The sequence below is a fragment of the Pseudorasbora parva genome, chromosome 15 (genome assembly GCF_024679245.1).
Source record: "Pseudorasbora parva isolate DD20220531a chromosome 15, ASM2467924v1, whole genome shotgun sequence".
NCBI classification, from domain to species: domain Eukaryota; kingdom Metazoa; phylum Chordata; class Actinopteri; order Cypriniformes; family Gobionidae; genus Pseudorasbora; species Pseudorasbora parva.
The window spans coordinates 40722138-40744472 of NC_090186.1; the positions used below are offsets into that span (position 1 = coordinate 40722138).

Sequence of the window (22335 nt, forward strand, 5' to 3'; positions counted from 1 at the left end):
GTGTATGAGTGTTTTTGTCTTGTAGGTCTATGGCGTCTCAATGCTTTAAGTTAGTGCAGTGGTTTAAAGGTCTAAGCAAAGGCCAGCTCATATAGTACATGCTCTGCTGTTTCTAGAGCTCATTCTAGAGCCTGGGTTCCCACAACTTTAACCAACAAATTTCCATAATTTTTATAATAATAAAGATGGGATTTTTGATTTTCACACACACACACGCGTTTGTTTTTGTGAAATGTGGGGACATTTCATAGGCGTAATGGTTTTTATACTGTATAAACCGTATTTTCTATCCCCATACACTGTCCATATCCCTAAACCTACCCATCACAGGAAACATTCTGCATTTTTACGTTCTCAAAAAAAATACTCATTCAGTCGCCTATGATTTATAAGCATTTTCTCCTTGTAACACACATTTGTGTCATGATATTTCACAAGCACGCACGCACGCGTGTGTGTGTGTATGTAAAAATCCAAATTCCCATCTTGTGTGTGAATTATATATATATATATATATATATATATATATATATATATATATATATATATATATATATATATATATACACACACACATGTAATGGCCACTTCATTATGTACACCTGTTCAACTGCTTATTAACACAAATATCTAATCAGCCAATCACCTGGCAGCAACTCAATCCATTTAGGCAAGTAGACCTGGTTAATGACGAATCAGAACAGGGAAGAAAGGAGATTTAAGTGACTTTGAATGTGTGTGTTTTTTGGTGCCAAACGGGCTGGTCTGAGTATTTCAGAAACTGTTGATCTGGGATTTTCACACACAACCAAAATCTCTAGAGTTTACAGAGAATGGTCAGAAAAAGAGAGAATATTTAGTGAGCAGCAGTTCTGTGGTAATGCTAGAGGTCAGAGAAGAATGGCCAGACTGGTTCAGATGATAGAAAGGCAACAGTAACTCCAATAAGCACTCGTCGTTACCACCAAAGTCTGCAGAAAAGCATCTCTGCATGCCTGAAGCAGACGGGCTACAGCAGCAGAATACACACCGGTGTTACTCCTGTCATCTGAGAACAGCAAACTAAGGCTAAAATTCACACACACTCACCAAAACTGGACAATAGATTTGGAAAAAAATCTCATGAGTCTCGATTTCTGCTGCAACATTCAGATGGGAGAGTCAGACTTTGGCGTAAACATAAAGAAAGCATGAGTCCATCCTCCTTTATATCAACGGTTCAGGCTGCTGGTGTAATGGCCTACCTGAGTATTGTTGCTGACCATGTTCGCCCTTTATGACCACTGGCTACTTCCAGCAGGATAACACCGCATCACAAAGCTCAAATCATCTCAAACTGGTTTCTCGAGCCTGACAGTGAGTTCACTAAACTCAAACGGCCTCCACAGTCATCAGATCTCAGTCCAATAGCGCAGTTTTGGGATGTGCTGGGACGGGATATTCGCATCATATGCAAATCTGCAGCAACTGTGAGAAGCTCTCATGACCATATGGACCAAAATATCTGAGGAATGTTTCCAGCACCTTGTTGAATCTGTGGCACAAAGAATTAAGGCAGTTCTGAAGGCAAAATGGGTGCAACCCGGTACTAGCAAAGTGTACCTAATAAAGTGGCCGGTGATTTTAAATAGATATATATCTTATGATACATGTCTGGAAATGTCTGGTATTTTTTTATTAAACATTTGTTTATTATATGTTTATATAATATTATGTTTTTGTTTTTTTAAATGCATAAATTAAATCTCCTCAACTTCTGACATTTTATTAATTTCCATGACTTTTCCAGGCCTGGAAAACCAATCAAAATCCCTGACTTTCCAGGTTTTCCATGAGCCCGTGGGAACCCTGTAGATCCTTCCTCCAGCCAGTCAGCCGCCTCCCATCCAGAACCCTGATCATAATCACAAAGACACACACATACAGTAAGACATGCAGATAGAAAGAGAGACGTTCCTCTTGCTCAGCTCTTTTCTTTACAGCAGGGTGAGCGATCGCAAAGCCCCGTCCGTTTTGGCTTCCATCATTCGAGGTGTGTGTGTGGCTCTACTCCTGGATCGGACTCGTGCAGGTCAGTACGTAAACACTGAGGTTGACCCACGGTTTCGGAAGCAGCAGAATTAATGAACATAACTAGTTTAACTAGCCTCAGGTATCGGGTGAGGCAACACTATCCAGTGCTGTTGATGGTGGTCATCAAAGTGTCTTCACTGTCCTGAGGAGCAAAGAGCAAGAGAGAGAAGGAAAGGGTGAATAATTTTACTAATATTGATCGTTTCATTGGTCCTTATGAGTTGTAATGGATCTAGTCCCACGTCCACTGTTATATGAAAGTGCAGATCAGATCGTGAGCAGGTTTCCATCGCTCCAGTCTTTGTTAATGGTGAAGGACGGTTCGTCTCACCCGTCTTCCTCGGTCTATGTTGGATTGATTGACTATTGTTTATGCCTTACTGGGGGCGAAAATATGGTAATTCCAAGTCTCATTCCTGGGCTGTTGCCATGGTGATGTTTTGTGGGTGTGGCAAGCTGTGGGACCCTGAGGATGCCAGAGAGAGGGCGGAGCTTGAGGAGGAGATGACTTGCGGAGACTGGCACCTGCGAACACAAATTATGTTATTTTGAGACCAACAACATACTCGTATTACTTTTATACACAGTTAGTACACAAATTAATGCACAAATACTCAGATGACCTACTATAATTTGCAAAATGTGCTACACAGTAAACCCTAATGCTCAAAATAATGAATTGGTTTGAGTAGAGCTAACTCAAATTCCAACAAATGAACTTTTATGAGTATTTAGAACTTTCTTTTTCTTTCGAGTTCACAAAACTGATTGATTTCAGTGTTTTGAGTTTTATGAACTTGTTTTGTTTTTTTTAAACTCAAATTCAACAAAACTTGGCTGGACGTTCTACTTCCCTTCTATTTTCCCTTTCCTTTGCCACTCAAAAGGGATAGTAAATTCCAAAATGAAGTGTTATATTATGTTTGTTTTTTTTGTGCCAGATTAATATTAAGTGAGAGATTTAGTGGTGTTTCATGTTTTCTTGTGCTCATTTAGAAGAGTTTCTGTTATGTGAAGTTTTTGTAGGTTTTCCATCATGGTGACGAGTGGAGAATGAGTTTAGTTTGAGAACAGATATTAAAGTATAAACTGCTGTCCTCATTCAGCAATTGCTATGCTAATGCTACCAAAGCCTTGTGTTACCAATTAGTAAGGTGGAATGTACTGAATTAGCTAGTCAAGTTTCCACTACTAAAAATGTTGCATTACATGATATTAAGTTAAATGTATGAATTAGCTTACTCAAATATTTCACGTTCAGAGCAATAAAATGATTACAAAATAAAATTCTGCCAGTTCTCCTTACTTAATATTTACATTTCTTAACTTAAAAAAAATTGATTTTGCCAACTTATTCAGTTTTAAAGTGTACAAGTGTTTAAAAATAATTGTAATTATGCAACACTGTGGTTTCATTTGGTTTGTGTAATGCGGCTACTGGAGCATCAAAGGGTTTTCGTTTCAATACAAAGGGGTTAATACAATTTTTAAATCAAATGGTCTTTATTTTTGGCAGCCCAATCAAAAAATATGATTTAAGAAATAGATATATACTGTAAAGGGGAGGTCAAGTCAAGCACACTGCATTGTGTAGCAGGTCTTAGTATTTGATGTGTAATAGTGTGATAGTATTATATATAATGTAATGTAATATTTTTACAAAAATGTGCAGAAATCGTATGAGAAATATGCAAGTATTCCATTCTAAAAATAGTGCATAAATACTTGAGAAATCTGCACTGAGATTCAACTATGTACACATGAGCACTATGTTATAGAGATTATAAATTAATCTTGGATTACCATATAGACCGTATCACACTATAATCCAAATCTAATCTTATCACACAAAAAATCCTTAAAAAACCCTAATCACTCAGTTTTATAAATTATATAACATTATATATATGTGTGTGTGTAAATATTTATATCACAAATGTAAACTTGTATATATATATATATATATATATATTTATGTGTGTGTGTGTAAATATTTATATCACAAATGTAAACTTGTGTGTGTATATATATATATATATATATATATATATATATATATATATATATATATATATATATATATATATATATATATATATATATATATATATATATATGAGACACTTTCAAAGTGGGATAAATCACCTTTCTTCCCCAATCTGAGTTTGAACTTCAGCAGATCGTCTTGACCATCGCTGCGTCCAAATATGCCTACTTTCATACTGTATAGTAGGCGAAAAACAGTATGTGACAAAAGAAGTATGTCCGAATTCATAGTATTCATAAAACAGTGTGTGAAAAGTACCCAGATGACCTACTACTTCCGGCGAGATTCTGTAAGTGTATTTGAATGCCACTTTACCATCCCATGAGGCCACGGGAGAGGATTTGTGAAAACAGTCAAGTGACACACCTGACACCGGCGGGTCACACGACAGTGACAACATGGCCAATCTAGTTTGTCTGATTTTCATTCATGCTACACACACTCGTACTATAGGTTGAATGCAGTTCCTACTATAGAATATGTTTTTGATTTTAATGAGTTGCTGCCATGTGATAGGCTGATTAGATATTTAACAAGCAGTTGAATATGCGTATCTTTGAAGTTTTACTGACCATGACTGAGATTTTCTGACCCGTCCAGACGCTGATTTCTCTCTGTAACTGCTGTTGTCCAACAGAACATCTCGAGATGGTTCCTCCTCTGATCCGGACCTCGAGAGGTCCAGCTGAAACACTACAGGGGGAGTCATGTCCAGTTCCAGAACCATTATATTCTCCGCCTATGGAGGGACACAAGGGACAAACAAGTTGAATGCACTTCTCTCAACTAGTATTAGCGCTTTTAAAAGTAAAAAAAAAATGTCTAAACATCCGTAGCACATTTTTTTGCAGTGCACGTAATCACATGGCTCCAGCACATGAACTCATTTCAACCATTTTATTTGACATTTTCTGGCTGCGTTCCACTTTTTCTTCCTACTCTTCCTTTTCTCTCTCTCTCTCCATAAACCTACCCTGTATCTGGAATGAGCTCCCATCGCTATGGCAACCCTGGCGTACTGGCTGATTGGTCGCTTGTATCCCACAGCGGAGATGGGTCTTCTCTTCATCTGCGTGAACTTACTGTCAGAAACACAGAAAACAGGCAAGAACATCAACGTCACTATCAGTATGTGAGCGGTTCTGCTCAATAATTCACTAAATCATAGCTACATAAAAATATTATTGGTTTAACTTAAAAAAGTAACCTGGTTGCCTTAATTGTGAGTTTATTGAAGTTAAAAATTTGAGTTGATACAATGAAGGAAATTGGTTTAATAAACAGAAACTCAAAATATTGTATCTGAACCACATAAAAATATAGATAAATCATGAAAATAGCACAATTTGGCATGTTTCACTGCGTCATCACAAATAAAACACACACAATTATCCAAAATGCTTACAAAATCTTTTAATAATATTTGAATAAAGGTTGTCAATTCTAAAAAAAAATCATTGTATTAACTCAATTTTTTTATTTCAATGAACTCAAAATTTTAAGGTAACCAGGTAACTTATTTTTTTAAACATTTTTTTACAGTGTGTACAGTAAAATAATGAGCTGGTTGTGTAAATGCTGATGTTATCATCTGATGCATCTCATATAAAGATGGACGTTCACTCACTTCTCTGCCGGGACGAGAGGCTGAAACTTCCACTGGTCTTCCTCGGTGTCGAACTGAAGTCTGTTCATTATTTTGTTCTTCTCTTCAGGAGGTATAAAGTTCTCTATAATCAGATATCTACAGAGACACAGACACATGAGCTGTAAGCTCTATATACCGCCGTATGGCCAAACGATGTCGTTTGGTCTTTTAGACTCACTTGAATTTGAGCTCTCTGGTCAGTTCATTCTGTGTTTGTTCCAGCTCCTGTCGGCTCCTCACGTGCTCATCATTCACATCCTGGATATCAGCCTTCAGAGACTGAAGCTTCGCATACAGCTGTGCGGAGAGAGAGGGAGAGGGGGAGAGAGAGAGGGAGAGGGTGAGGGAGAGAGGGTGAGGGAGAGAGAGAGACCATGTGATCATCCATCCACCCATCCCTCCTCCTCATCATCATCCTTTCATTCGTCTATCATCATCTATCCTTCATCATCATCATAATCATCATTATCATCCATCCTTTACTATTATCATCATCCATTCATCCATCAATCATCCATCCTTCTTCCTCTATCCTTCATTGTCTATCCTTCATGGATGGAGGATCCAAATGCAGTCCATTTATATAAATGCTGTCCATCCTTCATCATCATCATCATCCTTCATCATAATAATTATTCTGTTCTTCTTCATCATTATTATCCATCCATCATCTTCTGTCCTTCTTCAACATCATCAACGTCATCATCATCATCGTCATCATCCATCATCATCATCATCCATCCTTTATCAATTTATTTCCAACATCATCTATCCTTCATCATCATCATCATCATAAATCCTTGACTATTATCCATCCATCCATCCATCCATCCAATCATCATCTATCCTTCATCATCATCATCATTATCCATCCTTCATCATCATAATAATTATTCTGTTCTTCATCATCATCCATCCATCATCTTCTGTCCTTCATCATCCATCCTTTATCATCAACTGTCATCACATCTATCCTTCATCATCCTCACAATTATCTCTCCATCATCATCATCCATCCATCATCATCATAATCCATCCTTTATCATCATCGTCATCATCATCATCATACATATTTCATCATCATAATAATTATTCTGTTCTTCATCATCATTATCCATCATCAACTGTCCTTCATCATCATCCATCCTTTATCATCATCATCATCATCTGTCTTTGATCACCATCCATCATCAACGGTCCTTCATCATCATCCATCCTTTATCATCATCATCATCATCATCATCTGTCTTTGATCACCATCCATCATCAACTGTCCTTCATCATCATCCATCATCAACTGTCCTTCTTCATCATCATCATCATCATCATCATCTGTCTTTGATCACCATCCATCATCAACTGTCCTTCATCATCATCATCATCATCATCAGTCTTTGATCACCATCCATCATCAACTGTCCTTCATCATCATCCATCATCAACTGTCCTTCATCATCATCCATCATCAACTGTCTTTCATCATCATCCATCCTTTATCATCATCATCATCATCAGTCTTTGATCACCATCCATCATCAACGGTCCTTTATAATCATCATCATCATCATCATCATCATCATCATCATCATCCACCGTCATCTGTCTTTGCACCATCCATCCACAAACCATCATCCATCCTTTATCATTTTCATCATCTGTCCTTCATCATCATCCATCCTTTATCATCATCATCATCATCTGTCTTTGATCACCATCCATCATCAACTGTCCTTGATCATCATCATCATCATCATCCACCGTCATCTGTCTTTGATCACCATCCTTCCACAAACCATCATCCATCCTTTATCATTTTCATCATCTGTCCTTCATCATCATCATAATTTGTATTTTATCATCATCAATCCTTTATTATCTTTCCTTTATCCTCATCATCATCTGTCCATCATCATAACCATCTATCCTTCATCCTCATCATCATCCATTCTTCATCATCATCATACATACATACTTCTTCCTCCTCATCTTCTTCATCCATCTATCTCATGTCATCAGCAGCTCTCATGCTATGACTCAGTGCTCAGTCAGTGTTAGTGTGAGACGTCCAGTGTCACGCAGCAGGGGTTAAAGGTCAAGCTGAGGTCAGGAGCATGTACTACATTTAATCCATTACTGCTCAGAGTCAGAACCCAACAGGAAGTGGCGTGCAGATGGGAACGGTGAAGCTCAGTCCTGTTTTGCCTTCTACTATTGAGAATGAAATCTCTGACGTCATCAGAGATTCAGAAAGAGGGTTTGGTGGTTAGCATGCCAGCGGGAGCCATGAAGATTAATGCAGGTTGACTTGAATTAGTTGCTGTGAAAGCGTTTGTGCTTCGTGACGCTTTAATGCCAAGACTAGCGTTCAGCATTAACCTCGAAGCCTCTCACAGTCAGCAACCGAGCAAGTGTAAAACAAACTAACCTTCTTGTACTGATAAAAGGTGTTTTATTTTCACAGGGAGGTGGGGTCAGGGGTGTTCCAGGGGTCAAATGTCAAAGGTCCAGAATTAAAGGGGAGCAAGAGGAACAGAGGAGTTAGGGAACTCAGTGCTGTTATATTTATATATTATCACTCAATATTCAGTGGTTGCTACAGTCTCATTCAAATGAGTCGTGATGTAACGCTTGTTAATGAGCGGTACTGTTAATATTGGGATGGGCAAAGTTTAGGTCAGTAAGATTTTTTTAATGTTTTAGAAAGAAGTCTCTTCTGCTCACCAAGGCAGCATTTATTTGATAAAAAATACAGTAAAATTATGAAATTTTATTTTAAATATAATTAGAAATAACTTTTCTAATTAAATACATTTTGAAATGTAATTTATTCCTGACTTTTCTGCATCTTTAATGCATGTGATTGTTTTTCAGTTTAACACATCCAAAACATTTACTGCAATTAACACAGCATCCGTTTTTTTCTGTCATCCTTTGGCTAGCATTACATTATATATCACTCTCTTATTAATGCAAATGCCACCAAACCATTCAAGCGTGACAAGACAAAAGAGAACGCAGTGCAGTCGCACATCTGTGACACACGCACGACTCGTGTGTCCCTTGCAAGGAAAAAGACACACAATTATGCCAAAATGCCATTTGACAAGTATCCTTGCAAGCCTTTAGTCTTTAATGAGCGTTAAGACAAACTTAAAGTGACAGCAGCCTAATAAACCTGCTGCCAAACTAAAGGAAATGACTCGCTGCTCTTGACTGAATAACTTCTGTAGCTTTAGAAGGATTCATCTATATATTTTATGTATAATTTATAAAGTGAAGACTATGAAGTGTTTGATAACTTTAATCCATTTTGGTGTATTCCTACCTGTTGGACCCACCTGAAAAAGGCTGCATGGGTAAAAAACAAAAACTTTTTGTGCATTTTTGTGCACAGAAAAAAATTGCCCTGAAATATTAAAGGGCACAGAAAAATGTGGCATTTATTATAATTGGTTTATGTGAAGATTGTTTCACTTAAAGCTGCTGTCTGTAATTTTTAAAATAAAAATGTACAACATGAATCCATTTTCCAAACCGTGTTTTTGTCTTACCCTGAATCATTATGGTACGCTTATAATAAGTGTTTATATTGGGACTATTTCAGAGCGGTCTGGTAGGAGCCGCTGCGGAGGAGCACAGTCCCTGCGTGATCCGCCACAGACATTAAACAGAGAGAAGTAGATCCGGCTGCAATGTTCTTTCCGCAAGACGCATTCAGTTCTGTTTGTTATCCAGAGCACAAAAAGTTACGGACTGCAGCTTTAAGTTAAGAGTTGATATATTTTTTAAAGCCTAATAAATGTTAACATTTTTAGCTTTCAATTATACTGTAATGCAGAATGGCATTTATTAATGGATAAAATTGAGGGGGGAAATCAATTTCATAGACATTGGTATCAGTAATTCTGGCCTTTAAAAAAAAAAAGATGCCATTAAACAAACATTTAAAATATAGGCTATTATCTTTATGTACATTCATTAGGAGATTAAACGTTAAACGTTAAACGTAAAATTATTATAATATAAATATATATTTAAAAAAACTGTAATGTTAGGTGTGATTAATCACGATTAATTACAGAAAAATGTGCAATTAATTTGTTGTTTTTTAATCAATTGACAACACTAATGCATATATTATCTTTGTGGAAAGATTTATTTTTACATTATGTACATGTGGGAGCGATACATAAATATAGTGGACTGTAAAAAAAACAATATGGGACATTCATTTGTTCTGAATAATCTGCTTTGCATCCATCAAGTTCCAAATAAAAAAACAGAAAGTAATCAAATGAGATGAAGTATCTCACAGTTGTTTAATACTGAGAGCAGCTGGTGCCAAAAGAGCGATGTTCTCTTGATTAGCAACCTCTGAATGTGAAGCCATCAGCATATGAGCTTTTACTATCGACGCCACGCTTCCCCTTAGTTCAGCTGTGTGTGTGTGTGTGTGTGTGTCTCACCTTTTTGAGTTTCTTGGTCTTTGCTTCCACCTCCTGTTGCAGTGAGGAGAACGTTTCTCTGAGCTCTAATGTCTCCTCATCCTGATCCAGCATCTGCTGCTGTATTTCCCTCTCTCTGCGTGTCTGTTCTCACACACACACAGTGATGTTACAGAACACAGAATACCATATGCTAAAGGTGAAGTGTGCTGTTTTTGTGTGTAATGTAAAACATTAAACTGTGTGTGTTTTACCTGTTCAGCAATCTCATGTCTTTTCTGTTCAATCATCTTCTGTTGCTCATTAGTGTGATCAATAATGTTCTTCCCACCAACCAGCAGCTTGCTCTCCATCGCCTAGCAACCAGAAGATCACATGTAGAGGTCACACACACTAATTAGGACATATCATAGACTTCAACAGCTTTTGAATAAAGCGCCTTATAATGACTGAAGACATTACTAAACCTGAAGAATGATTTATTTTAGTCTCTTCTGCTCACCAAGCTGCATTTATTTGATCCAAACCATAGTAAAAACAGTACAATTTTGAAATATTATTACAAATTAAAATAATTGTTTTTCTATTTGAATATTTTTTTTAATGTAATTTATTTCTGGGATCAAAGCTGAATTTTCAGCATCATTACTCCAGTCTTCAGTGTCACATGATCCTTTAGATATGATTTGATATGTTTTTAACGAAAAATGTCTTATTATTATAATTTTTGTTATACCATTATTATATTTTAAATCAATTGTATTATTAAATTATTAATGACTAAAATGGACAAAATTATTAATTTAGAATAAAAAAAATTTTTTTACAAGAGAGGATAGGAACTTTGAACCAATGAGAGCTCGCTGTGGGCGGAGCTACCATTGCTCAGTGTGATGCTGCTCAAATATAAAAACTGCTCAAATTTGTTGCACCACAAAGAATCCCTGTCACTCACATCGTCTGAAATCAGCAACTTTCATTGATAACGGCTACAAATCGCTGTCAGTGTGAAGGACCTTTCCGAATGCGTGATGAAAATAACCTCGGCGTCCTCCCCCACCCGTCAACACAGAGCTCTCTTTGTGGACAGCAGCGGCTCTCAGCTTTAGCGACACACAAAGATTATTGTCAAAAGGCCACAACAGGGACAAGAACAAAGACTGAGTCCAGAACTACAGCTGACCCGCACGGCCCATCAAACCAGCCCTCATAACATCCAAAACACGCTGTCAGAATACATCACACGTCTCGTGGTTTACACACACAGAATACAATTCATTTCTCTCTCTGTCTTTGTGATCACGGGACTGGAACGGAGGAGATGAATAGACCAAAAATAACAGAGACATTGAAAGATGCAGAGAAAGTGCTTTTTGTCCCAAGGGATGAAACCAAAACCTTTCTGCGTTAATGTACAGCCACACAGAGGGGTGGAGGCAGTTCTAAACCTCATCATCATGCTCATGAATATTAATTAGGTGGCATAACATTCGGCCTAGTACCGCTAACTGGTCTTAAAGGGTTAGTTCACCCAAAAATGTAAATGATCCCATAATTTGCTCACCCTCAAGCCATTCTACGTGTATATGACATTCTTCTTTCTGTCGACGAACGCAATCAGAGTTATATTAAATAATGTCTTGGCTCTTTCAAGCTTTATAAAGGGACGGGAGTGACCTGACATGTGATGTAGCTCCTCTTCTCTTAAATCAAAAACCTCAGACATTTTTTATTTAAAACTCCTCGTTTTAGACTTCTAATTCCTGACCAGCATTATGTTTTTGCTCTATCCTCTGCGATCATCAATTCTCAACCAACCTGAAGCTACGCCTATGTCATAGGTCGGGTCAGAGGTCATCTCGTGAACGTGTGTACGGCTGCTGCCGGAAGCCAGGGATTATAGTTCATAAAGTTTTAAATATAGATATTTTTCTTTAAAAACTCATCACTTCGCTTCAGAATGCCTTTATGAATCCCGCTGGAGCCGTGTGGATTACTTTTATGATGGATGGATGCGTTTTTTGGAGATTCAAAAAGACACTCTGAAACTGAAGTAAATCATATTTTGAATTACGGTAATCTTTTTTTAATATTGTTGCTAAAATGTAATTTTATTATGTATTTTATTTGTATTTCAGTTTTAGTAACTGTTTTAAGTACCAAAACAATTACAAAACCAGTCTCACAGTATATTTGTGGCAATACCCAACAATACATAGTATGGGTCAAAAATTATAGATTTTTCTTTTATGCAAAAATCATTAGGATATTAAGTAAAGATCATGTTTCATGAAGATATTTAGAAAATGTCCTATCGTAAATATAGGCTATCAAAAGTTTATTATTAGTAGTAATATGCATCGCTAAGGACTTCATTTGCATGGACAACTTTAAAGACGATTTTCTCAATTTTTTTTTTTTTTTTGCACCAGATTCCAGATTTTCATCAAATATCCTAACAAAACATACATTAATGGAAAGCTTATTTATTCAACTTTCAGATGATGTATAAATCTCAATTTTTAAATAAAAAAAAGGACTCATGACTGGTTTTGTGGTCCAAGGTCACAAATGTTATTCACAAAATGAAATGGAAAATAAATTTAAATAAAATGGATCAAAGCCCTTTAGACTGCTTGTACATGATATTTAATATTACAATAGTGATGGAACATAACATACAGTATAGAGAAAGAGAGAAACAGAGAGATGCCTTTTCCTGCCAGTTTAAAATAGACGTTTGCCTCAGGGGAACCGTCAGCATGACGCTGCGTCATCACACACACACACACACACACACACACACACACACACACACACACACACACACACACACTCACTCATCTCAGCAGTGAAGATGCTCTCGTTTAACAGAGACCTTTCCATCCAGACCCCCCCACACTCCAGTCACCATGGCAACAGAGCTCAGGACGAGTCTGGCTCATTATGTATTCACACGGGTGAGAAATTCATTGGCCAGGAGCTTCAGACGGTAGCTCCGCCCATCTGCACATAGACGCTGACGCATCAATATTTCAGCAAAGCATCCTGGGAGAAAGCCAATGACTGATGTTTACTATCAGCACTCACAGACTATGTTTGGAATTGAGTACTAGCTCATACTATTATAACATATTATATAATGATATATTGTGAAAAACAGCTGTGTTTCATGTTAAATTCAGCAAGTGGTGTTCAGTTATAAAGGTTAAATGTACAATGGCTGTTTGTGTAACTTTTGGCTGCCTCATCAAATAAGTCAAGAAGGAAATGTTTAGTAGATCATCTGGAAACTCCATTTACAAAAATACAGCATAAATCAGTGTTATTCAGTTGAATTACCTATATATATATAACTTGAAGCCCTGCCCACAGCTCATTTGCATTTAAAGGGACACAAAAAAGGTGCATTTTTTGCTAACCCTTAAAAAGTGACAATTTTAACATGCTATAAAAAATTATCTTTAAGGTAAAACTTCACATATACACCTTGCGGACATCCGAGACTTGTTTTATATCTTGTAAAAAAAGGGCATTATAAGACCCCTTTTATATATTAACTATTCCCGGTTTCACAGACAAGGCTTAAGCTAGTCCTAGACTAAAAGACATGTAAAAAGCAACTTGCACTGACATATCTTAAAATATGCCAGTGCCATTGTTTTGTCTCAAGTTTTGTCTTTTTTTTTTCTAATACATGTTTAAAAAAAAGCCACTTAACTGCCCTAATTGAACCATGAGGCCTAATCTTGGCTTAATATAAGCCCTGTCTGCGGAACTGCTCTCTGGCTCAGCGGCAGATTTAATTGTTCTGCTGTGATCAGAATTGTCATTGGTTTAATAGACAAAGACGAATTGCTGTCATTTAGGAATAATATTGTGTGTTTGAATCAAGACTGCAACTCATGATTAATTCTGCAGCTCTTGTTTTGGTTTTGTTATATGTGTTAACCATAAATACACTGGTACTACATACTGTGTAAATAGTGAAAGTGAAGACCAAGGCATACTTGGAATTTGTCCTCTGCATCAAACCCATCCAAGTTAGTGCACACACATTAGGAGTAGTGAACACACACACACTGCAAACCGTGGACACACACAAACTGCGAGACGAATGGAGGATAGGTGTTGGTCATTTCCAGTCGATATTGAGAATCGAACCGGCAACTAGTCTGACTCTCTAACTATTAGTACTGTAGATACTCTGCTACTCCAAATACAGCCACACACACACAAACAACCCCAGAGAACACAGTATAATTAGGTTTCTTCCTGTCTGTCTGTCTCGCCCCCACGTCCTTTCCTTAAATGTTTTCTAGTTTATAATTAAACTAGAAAACAGCGTTGTAAACAGACATTAAAGGCTAAAAGTGTATGTGAAGTGGTTTAGTCTGATCCACAGGTAAAACAAGGACACGAGCGCTGGGGATTCTCAAATAAAGACAGGAGTAGCAGAATAAATCTGGGGCAAAAACTGAGTCATGAGCTATGTTTGGAACGGCACCATACTACTCATACTATATGTGCAGCATGTATACTGGCCATAGTATGCAAATATTACGTTAGCATACATTTCCTACTGTACATTTTCGTAAATAAACACTGATCAAAAATGTGTGTAGTTTACTATTTTTTTTGTATACAAAGAAACAGCAAGCAACACATTGAATAAAACATGACATTTTGAAGTAAAACGACTAATAGAAACACTAATAATCTTTGTTTTACTTATAACTTTGAAAAAAAAACTTTTAGGTAACAATATTTAAGAAAATATCACTACTGCACTGTTAAAAAAACAATGGTAAAATGTTTCGATAACAGCACATTTAAATAAAATTTTCAGCAAAGGTTTCTATTGACATCGTGTTTTTGCAGGATTGAGCACTGTAACATGTTTTTCTTGGCTTATTATTAGACTGGACAACCAAATGGTAAAATTTGTACACAAAAATGGATTTAAAATGTGAAATAACTTTTTATATTTCCAAGATGATAACTGGATGTCACACACATGCAGCTTTAAAATGTGTATAATCCCTTCTATTACTACTTTTTGTAATAAATATTTATATGATTTTTTTTTTTTAAATCAAAAACCCAGAAAATACACCATAATACCCAACATGTGAATCTTTAAAAAAAAAAAAGCTTATTCTTACAAGTAGCTAAATGGGACTACAGAGATTGCCTGCGACATTAAATGTGCCCTGCCACACAAAACCATTTTTACATGTATTTTTAAAAAAATATGTTAGGTCCATATGTGTTTGTGTTGTATCGTGAATGTGAAAATGAACTGCTACCTCCTCTTTCAGCTCTAAACACTAAAAAGAAATCAGTAATGCTCGTTGATCACGGCTCTTGTCCAGTAGAAAATACAGAGCAGTCTCCCCAGACCAATGTTCAATCTTAAATTGAGCTTGGTCTGGTGACAGCCAGTGTAGATTCGAGCATTAAGAACCCAAATTTATGAGACAACTGTTTTGAGATTTCATTGGTGATTTCAAATATGAAATTGAATCGTGAGCTTGGCAAACCATTTTGGAGAATTTGATGTTTCCCCTTCCCCATTCAGAAAGATAGGAGCTGCACTTACATGCCCGAGAGGCCTTTCAAAGATGGCCGCCGGGTGAAAGGACTTGTTTTAAAGCAGTGGTTCTCAAACCTGTCCTGGGGACCACTCACCACTGCACATTTTGGCCCTGTCCCAAATGGCACACTGCATGTGCACTTTCGGTCTTATGGACTTATAATGGCGATGCATGCGCGTGTCCATTAAGTCCACGAGACTGTATACGGGTCTAGGGTGTCCCATTTATCATTTCAGGTCTGAGAAGGGTGCTCGTGAGCGCCCCCTTTGCGGCCGTTATGCACACTCGATGCACACTTCTGCTGCAGTTACGCAGAGGACTTCTTCCCCGCAGACAAAGCGGCATTACTTCGTGAAAGTGCGGACGAAGACAGAGCTTTCCCAATCCGATTTTTTTCCCCCTCCTTTCAAGAAATATCTGCGTATACATGAGATCACTGAAACCGACTCAAAATGATGTCGTTTACATGCCAGACCAGTGTGTGGCGCTGTAATTCTGCAACAGAAATACACTAAAAACAGAGAAGAAGAGTTGTGGCTTGAAGGGTGTGGAAGGCGGTGAGGCAAAATCTCACAATAAAATAACAATAAACACATTTGTTACTAAATAGATGTGTTGTATTAACGCCTACACCTACTGCAACCCTAAACCTACCCTTACAATAATGCAAATACTGTAATTAAATGACGCAATATTGATGTGCGCATGACCAGTGCCCGTAGTTGTATCCCTTTAGTCTTTCACGTAGTGTGATGACATCACCGTTTCACAAAATATACGGATTGGCTGTACACACGAAAACTCAAGAATGTCGTTTTCAGATTTATCCGGACACGGTTTCAGAAAATATCATTCATGATTCATGCTTCCAAAATGCCTGATATGGTACAAAATTTTTATGTATACAGCTAAACGTGTCTCCCTGTGGACGGGGCCTCAGAGGAAGACTGTGAGGCTTTAGAGTGCCATTAGGGCCTTTGCATGTCTCCCTCATCACACATGCTGCGTCCCAATTCGCCTACTTATACTACGTCCTAAAAGTATGTACTCTTTTTGTGAAGAAAAAGTATATACTTTTGAGTGTGTAGCAGAAAAGTATGCAAGCTTCGGGACATACTACTTCGCCATCTTTAACGGACTCTGTCGCTTCGTTACGAGCATCCCGTCACCGTTTATCTGCCCTGTCAATCATCCTCAGATTCGTCACAGTTCAAATCCTCCACATGCAGATTAATCTCCTACCGTATCGGAGAGAAATGTAGCCGCTCGTTGATCTGCCATTTGTGGGTCTTTAATGCAGAGACTCTCCTCATGTATTTACAGTTGAAATATAATGATGCATTTAAAAGTTAATGGCCAAACGTGTCATTACAAAAGTTCTCAATGCTGCTGCGGGTGAAATATAATGTGAAAACACTGAATAAATATATTTTTGTCAGGTTAAATATTGATAGTTGGTCACTCAAACCCCTTTATCTAAACTTCTCTACTTAACCGTCGAACTCGCACATCCGTCATGTTTGTAGTTTTTTTAAACACTTTTTATCCGCGTTTGTAGTTCTAATCGAATCCTCGTCCAACTCGCAATGGGTTGTGGGCAATATCAGCCGTTAGAGTGCCCATCGATCCATACTGTGAATTCGGGCCGGAAATAGTAAACCATCCGGGAATCTTTGGAATACTCTTTTCAACATACTACGATTTGGGACATACTAATTCTATTTTCGAATACTATTTAGGATGGATAGTATGCGAATTGGGACGCAGGGACACACCCAATTCAAGTATTGCAGGTTTAACTAATGAGCTGATGAGTTGATTCAGGTGTGTTAGATGAGGTAGACATGCAAAAGGCGCATTGGTGGGGGGTCTCCAGGACAGGTTTGAGAACCACTATTTTAATGGTTTAGCTTTTTACTTCTGGTAATATACATATTTTGTATAATCCAAAAGCCAAAGGTAAAAATCGTACTGGGTTTTTGTCAAGGGAACCAGGGTGATGCGAACTTCCGGGCTGGCCCGCAAAAATACATCATGACCAATACTTCAGTCATGAGAAAAAATACGTCAGGAGAAACACGCCAGGTGTAGTCTATAAAAAAGGCATCTGAAATAATAAACTGAGGGCAATGTAGTACATTTTAACACTCATTTTCCTCAAAATAGATACACGACACCAGCTGCTCTTTCTCTCGCTCTCTCGTCTCTCCGACAGCGAGTTACACACAAACCCGCCTTCTCTCGTTTGTTCCAGATGAATATTGTTGGTGTTACAGGACTTGAATTTTGGCGTGGGAATTTGCATATTGTGCATAATTTTACTCATTCCCTTGACTTTGTGCTACACACAAAAGTGTTACACACATAAAGCCACACATCAGTACTAAACAGTGTTGTTTTTTGCTACGTATTGCTCTTAAACAATCGAATACACACAAAATAATGTCAACATGCTGGTCTCGTGGAGTATTCACATAAACAGTCAGTATTTTAAGTGAATGAAACAGTTAAGAAAGAAAACGCATGTGTGACAGTATAATAGATCCGTGCGTCAGTTCTTAAAGCAAGCTTAAATGCAATTATATGTATTATGTGATGTGTATACATAGATGTATATGTAAGTGTCTGAATGTACTGTATTTGTGAAATGTAAAGCGACCTTGAGCTATGGAAAGGCGCTAAATAAATAAAACTTCTTCTTCTTCTTCTTCTTCTTCTTCTTCTTCTTCTTCTTCTTAAAGTGACAGCAGTGACAAGCATATCTGATGCCAAATACTGAGATAATATAAAAAATATCTAAATGGCAGTTTTTCTCCATGGTATCTAACACAGAATTGTGGCCAGTGAAAATGTTGAGGGCTAACTTTGGAAAACTACGAGCCACAGTGGCTGTTGAGCAAAACAGTTCAAGTCGAGCCCCGGTCATGACTGCACAGCACTCACTCTACAGTGAGCAGTAAACTAATAAGCCATTCTGAACACAGTCCTGTTAGTGATCAGACATGCAGTGATGTGCGTCCTGTGTTGCTGTTATTGTTTGAGATTATGTGATGTGATTGGCTAACAGCACAGAGAACAGGATGAGGTCGTGATGAGTCATCACCTATCAGGAAATGACCCACCAATAATGATGGTTATTTATAAAACTAAACCCCTTTTAATCTTAAACCTCATCCTGTGTCTGCCCACAACTTCAGCAAACACCTTTGATATATAAATGTTATGAGAAAAGTTTTTTTGTGACACATATTTATACTAATACTGCACAAGTACACGTGAAGACGTGATGTCATGCATTCAGTCATCACAAAATGAATCCGATCACATGACTATTTCAGATAACAGTCTTCAGAAGAGCTAATTATTGCTGAATTGAACTTGGATGAACTTTACAGTTATTGAACTGAACGCTGAATATTGGATTTCCATGTTTTGTGGGGACTTTCCATAGACATAACAAACCACATATTCTGACCCATAACCCTAATAACAACCCTCACAGAAAACGTTCTGTATTTTTACATTAAAAAAATAAAATAATAGTGTGATTTATAAGCTGTTTTCCTCACTGGCACCAAAAACGTCATTTTGTCCCTGTAATATATAGGTTTACCAGTTCCACACACACACACACACATACACACACACACACACATAATCAATGCTTTTATACCACAGAGACTGCCTGGCTACTGTCTTTTGATTGGCTTAATGATGACCGAGAAAAAAGCTGTTAGGCCGTCTGTGATCGAGTCTGTTACCTCACACACACAGCCAAGGGCCTTTAACCTGTTATTTAATGCACTTTTCTTTTGTTGACTACATCAATAGGGAGAAACAAATGTGTGTGTGTGTTCAGCCAATATATAAAACAATTATTCATACCATTGTCATCCTCAAAAGTCAACAAACGATTGTGTTGAAACACGCATGAGAGCAGAGGTAAGGAATTCTCTCTGTCGTCATGGTTACGCTGTGATGTGACAGCCGAGATCAAAGCACATGGAAACTCACATGAGATTCTGTTCTCTGTTCTGAATCTCTGACACACAGAGTGTGTGTTGACCTCGATTTGATTCGATGCTGTCATTTGATCGATAACCAGCACGGCTGTGACAGACACGTCTGCTGCTCTGATTTTAACTTTTTGCAAGGCAGGATGAAATAGCGAAAGAACAATGGACATTACAGACATGCAGTTTTGTATCTATCTATCTATCTATCTATCTATCTATCTATCTATCTATCTATCTATCTATCTATCTATCATTATTAATGATTAAAAGCATTATTTCAACTTTAAATGGTATACAGTACATATTACTCATAACATATCTCTCTACCCAACAATATATATAATAACTTTTTGTGTAATATACAATTAAAACTCATTCTATACACACTAATCTGTGGAACTAATAAAGACACATTTGTTGATCACAACTCAAACACTCCTCAAGCATACTGACCTTGAACTTGGCTGTGAGGAGATCCGTGGCCTCCTGCTCCTTCTTCAGATGCCTCATCATCCTCTCTTTCTCCTCCAGGAGTCTCTGCTTCTCCTCCGCCACCAGAGAGTGGTCGTCTCTGATGGCCTCCTTCTCCCTCTCCAGGGTCTCCTGCTGCTCCTTCATGTAGTCCTGCGCCTCCTTCTCCACACTTTCCACTTCATCGTCATCGTCAACATCATCTTCCTCTTCTAGCTCTTCCTCGCCGTCTTCTCCAATCTTCCTCAGTCTCCTGCTCCTCCTCTTCCTCTTGGTGAGCATGCCACGTTTATCCAGCTGTGCTTTCAGCCGGGCGATCTCCTCCTGGAACTCCCTCAGGAGCGCGTCTTTGGGGTCTTCGTTGACGCGCGGTTTGTTCTTGATGTTCTTGGCACGGTTGGCGTAACGAAGGGTGGTCAGGGTCTCCTCGTAATTGTAGGAGGCCGGTCCCAGCGTGGCCACCATAATGGTCTTCGCGTTCCCCCCTAGTGAGTCCTGCAGCAACCGGGTGAGTTTGGAGTCACGGTAGGGCACGTGAGAACTTCGGCCATCCACCAGCGCAGAGATTACGTTTCCCAGAGCGGAGAGGGACAGGTTGATCTTAGTAGCTTCCTTCAGACGTTCACCTTGGGTGCCGGTCTTGGTCTGTCTCTCGCTGCCTGCCAAATCCACCAGGTTGAGTTTGCCCACGCGGATGTGGTTCTGTCCATCTGGCCCAAGCTGGCTGCACTCCACCGTGATGATAAAGATGGCATGCGACCGTGAGCTGTGCTCATTCATGTTGGTGAAGCCCACCGATCTGGTCTGGTTCCCAACATTCATCACATGCTCAATCTCCTTGACATTTTTGGTGACGAAGGAGGACAGATCTTTGATGTAGACCCCTGAGTCAGCGCTCTCCTTGAGCTCCAGCTTCTTGCTGTGGTCTTTGGTGAGCAGGTCACGGATCTCCTCTTGGTAGATCTCCAAATAGGAGGCCCGGACCAGGTACTGCTGGTTCTGAGAGCGCGAGATGTGCGTGAAGATGTGCTCGAACGAGTTCGGGATGACGCCGCGGCGCTCGGGGTCCAGCCACTGGCCTTGCATGGTGTACGTCTTCCCGGTTCCCGTCTGTCCGTACGCGAAGATGGTGCCGTTAAAGCCGCGCAGAACCGAGTCGATGAGCGGCCGGACCGTCTCGTCGTACAGGTCGCTCTGTTTGGAGCACGCATCGTAAACCGCATCGAACGTGAAGGTCTTGAGCAGCTCTCCCGGACCCGCCTTGGGGTTCCGCAGGGCAACCTGGCCCAGTTTCACATCCATCTGCACGATATTCTCATAACCCGTCGACTCTTCTTTACGGTTGATCGGGCGACAGCGAACCACCACCTTCACCGCCTCGCCGGTCTTTGCTTTCATGGACATATTGACTGAGATGAGATAAACGGATTACAAATGAGCGCAGTATTCCCGTTAAATCAGAAGGATGGTGGAAGATGGGAATGTCAGCAGCATCAGCATCCCCCGGTTACCGAGCGCATAATGTCAGTCACGGAGAAAATCTCTGCGCTCTCCACAAATCAATAAAATATAAACGCCCTTCCGTCATGAACACGTATGGATGAAATCATACGCTCAAAATATATCTCACCGATTTCCACTGAAACACAACCTCCACAAGCGCGTCTGACAGAGAGAGAATCACACACACATCAGCTGCGCTTCACTGCAGCCCTGCCCAAACACACACACACACACACACACACACACACACAAACACACACACACACACACACACACACACACACACACACACACACCAACACACAAACGCACACATTAGGGTTGCCAGATCTCGCATGAAAACAGCAACCTGAAAAATGCCTATTAATATTTCATATTTAGTCTTTTTTCTAAATGAAATGTATTCCTAAACAGATAGGATAGGATTCTGAAATGGGCCGGTTCCTTAAAGCTTATCCAATTCTATTAGCCTAAAGTCTTTACTTAATGTTAACAAATAAAAAATCTGAATTCAACAGAAATAAATTAAATTCGT

General features: G+C 38.8%; 1 protein-coding gene across 2 annotated transcripts; it reads right to left on the reverse strand.

Moving 5' to 3' along the window:
* Positions 1-1731: 1731 nt before the first annotated feature.
* LOC137041620 (kinesin-like protein KIF3C) lies at positions 1732-22014 on the reverse strand. 2 transcript variants are annotated; one of them, XM_067418125.1, is made up of 9 exons: positions 20280-22014; positions 10468-10569; positions 10235-10357; positions 5947-6065; positions 5748-5864; positions 5094-5202; positions 4693-4859; positions 4219-4295; positions 1732-2598 (listed from the first exon to the last, which is right to left on the reverse strand). In XM_067418125.1, exons 1-9 carry the CDS (start codon positions 21699-21701, stop codon positions 2444-2446), a joined length of 2391 nt encoding a protein of 796 aa, XP_067274226.1. In that variant the 5' UTR covers positions 21702-22014; the 3' UTR covers positions 1732-2443. The 2 variants fall into 2 exon arrangements, with proteins under 2 accessions (XP_067274226.1, XP_067274227.1); XM_067418126.1 differs by lacking the exon at positions 4219-4295.
* Between the last annotated feature and the right edge of the window lie 321 nt (positions 22015-22335).

Coding starts and splice junctions, on each gene's coding strand:
- LOC137041620 (XM_067418125.1), bottom strand. CDS start 21,701: ATGTCCATGAAAGCAAAGACCGGCGAGGCGGTGAAGGTGGTGGTTCGC. Junction 4,860..5,093: donor GAGCTCATTCCAGATACAGG/GTAGGTTTATGG, acceptor GTCCCTCCATAG/GCGGAGAATATAATGGTTCT. Junction 2,599..4,218: donor ACTCAGATTGGGGAAGAAAG/GTGATTTATCCC, acceptor TTGTGTTCGCAG/GTGCCAGTCTCCGCAAGTCA.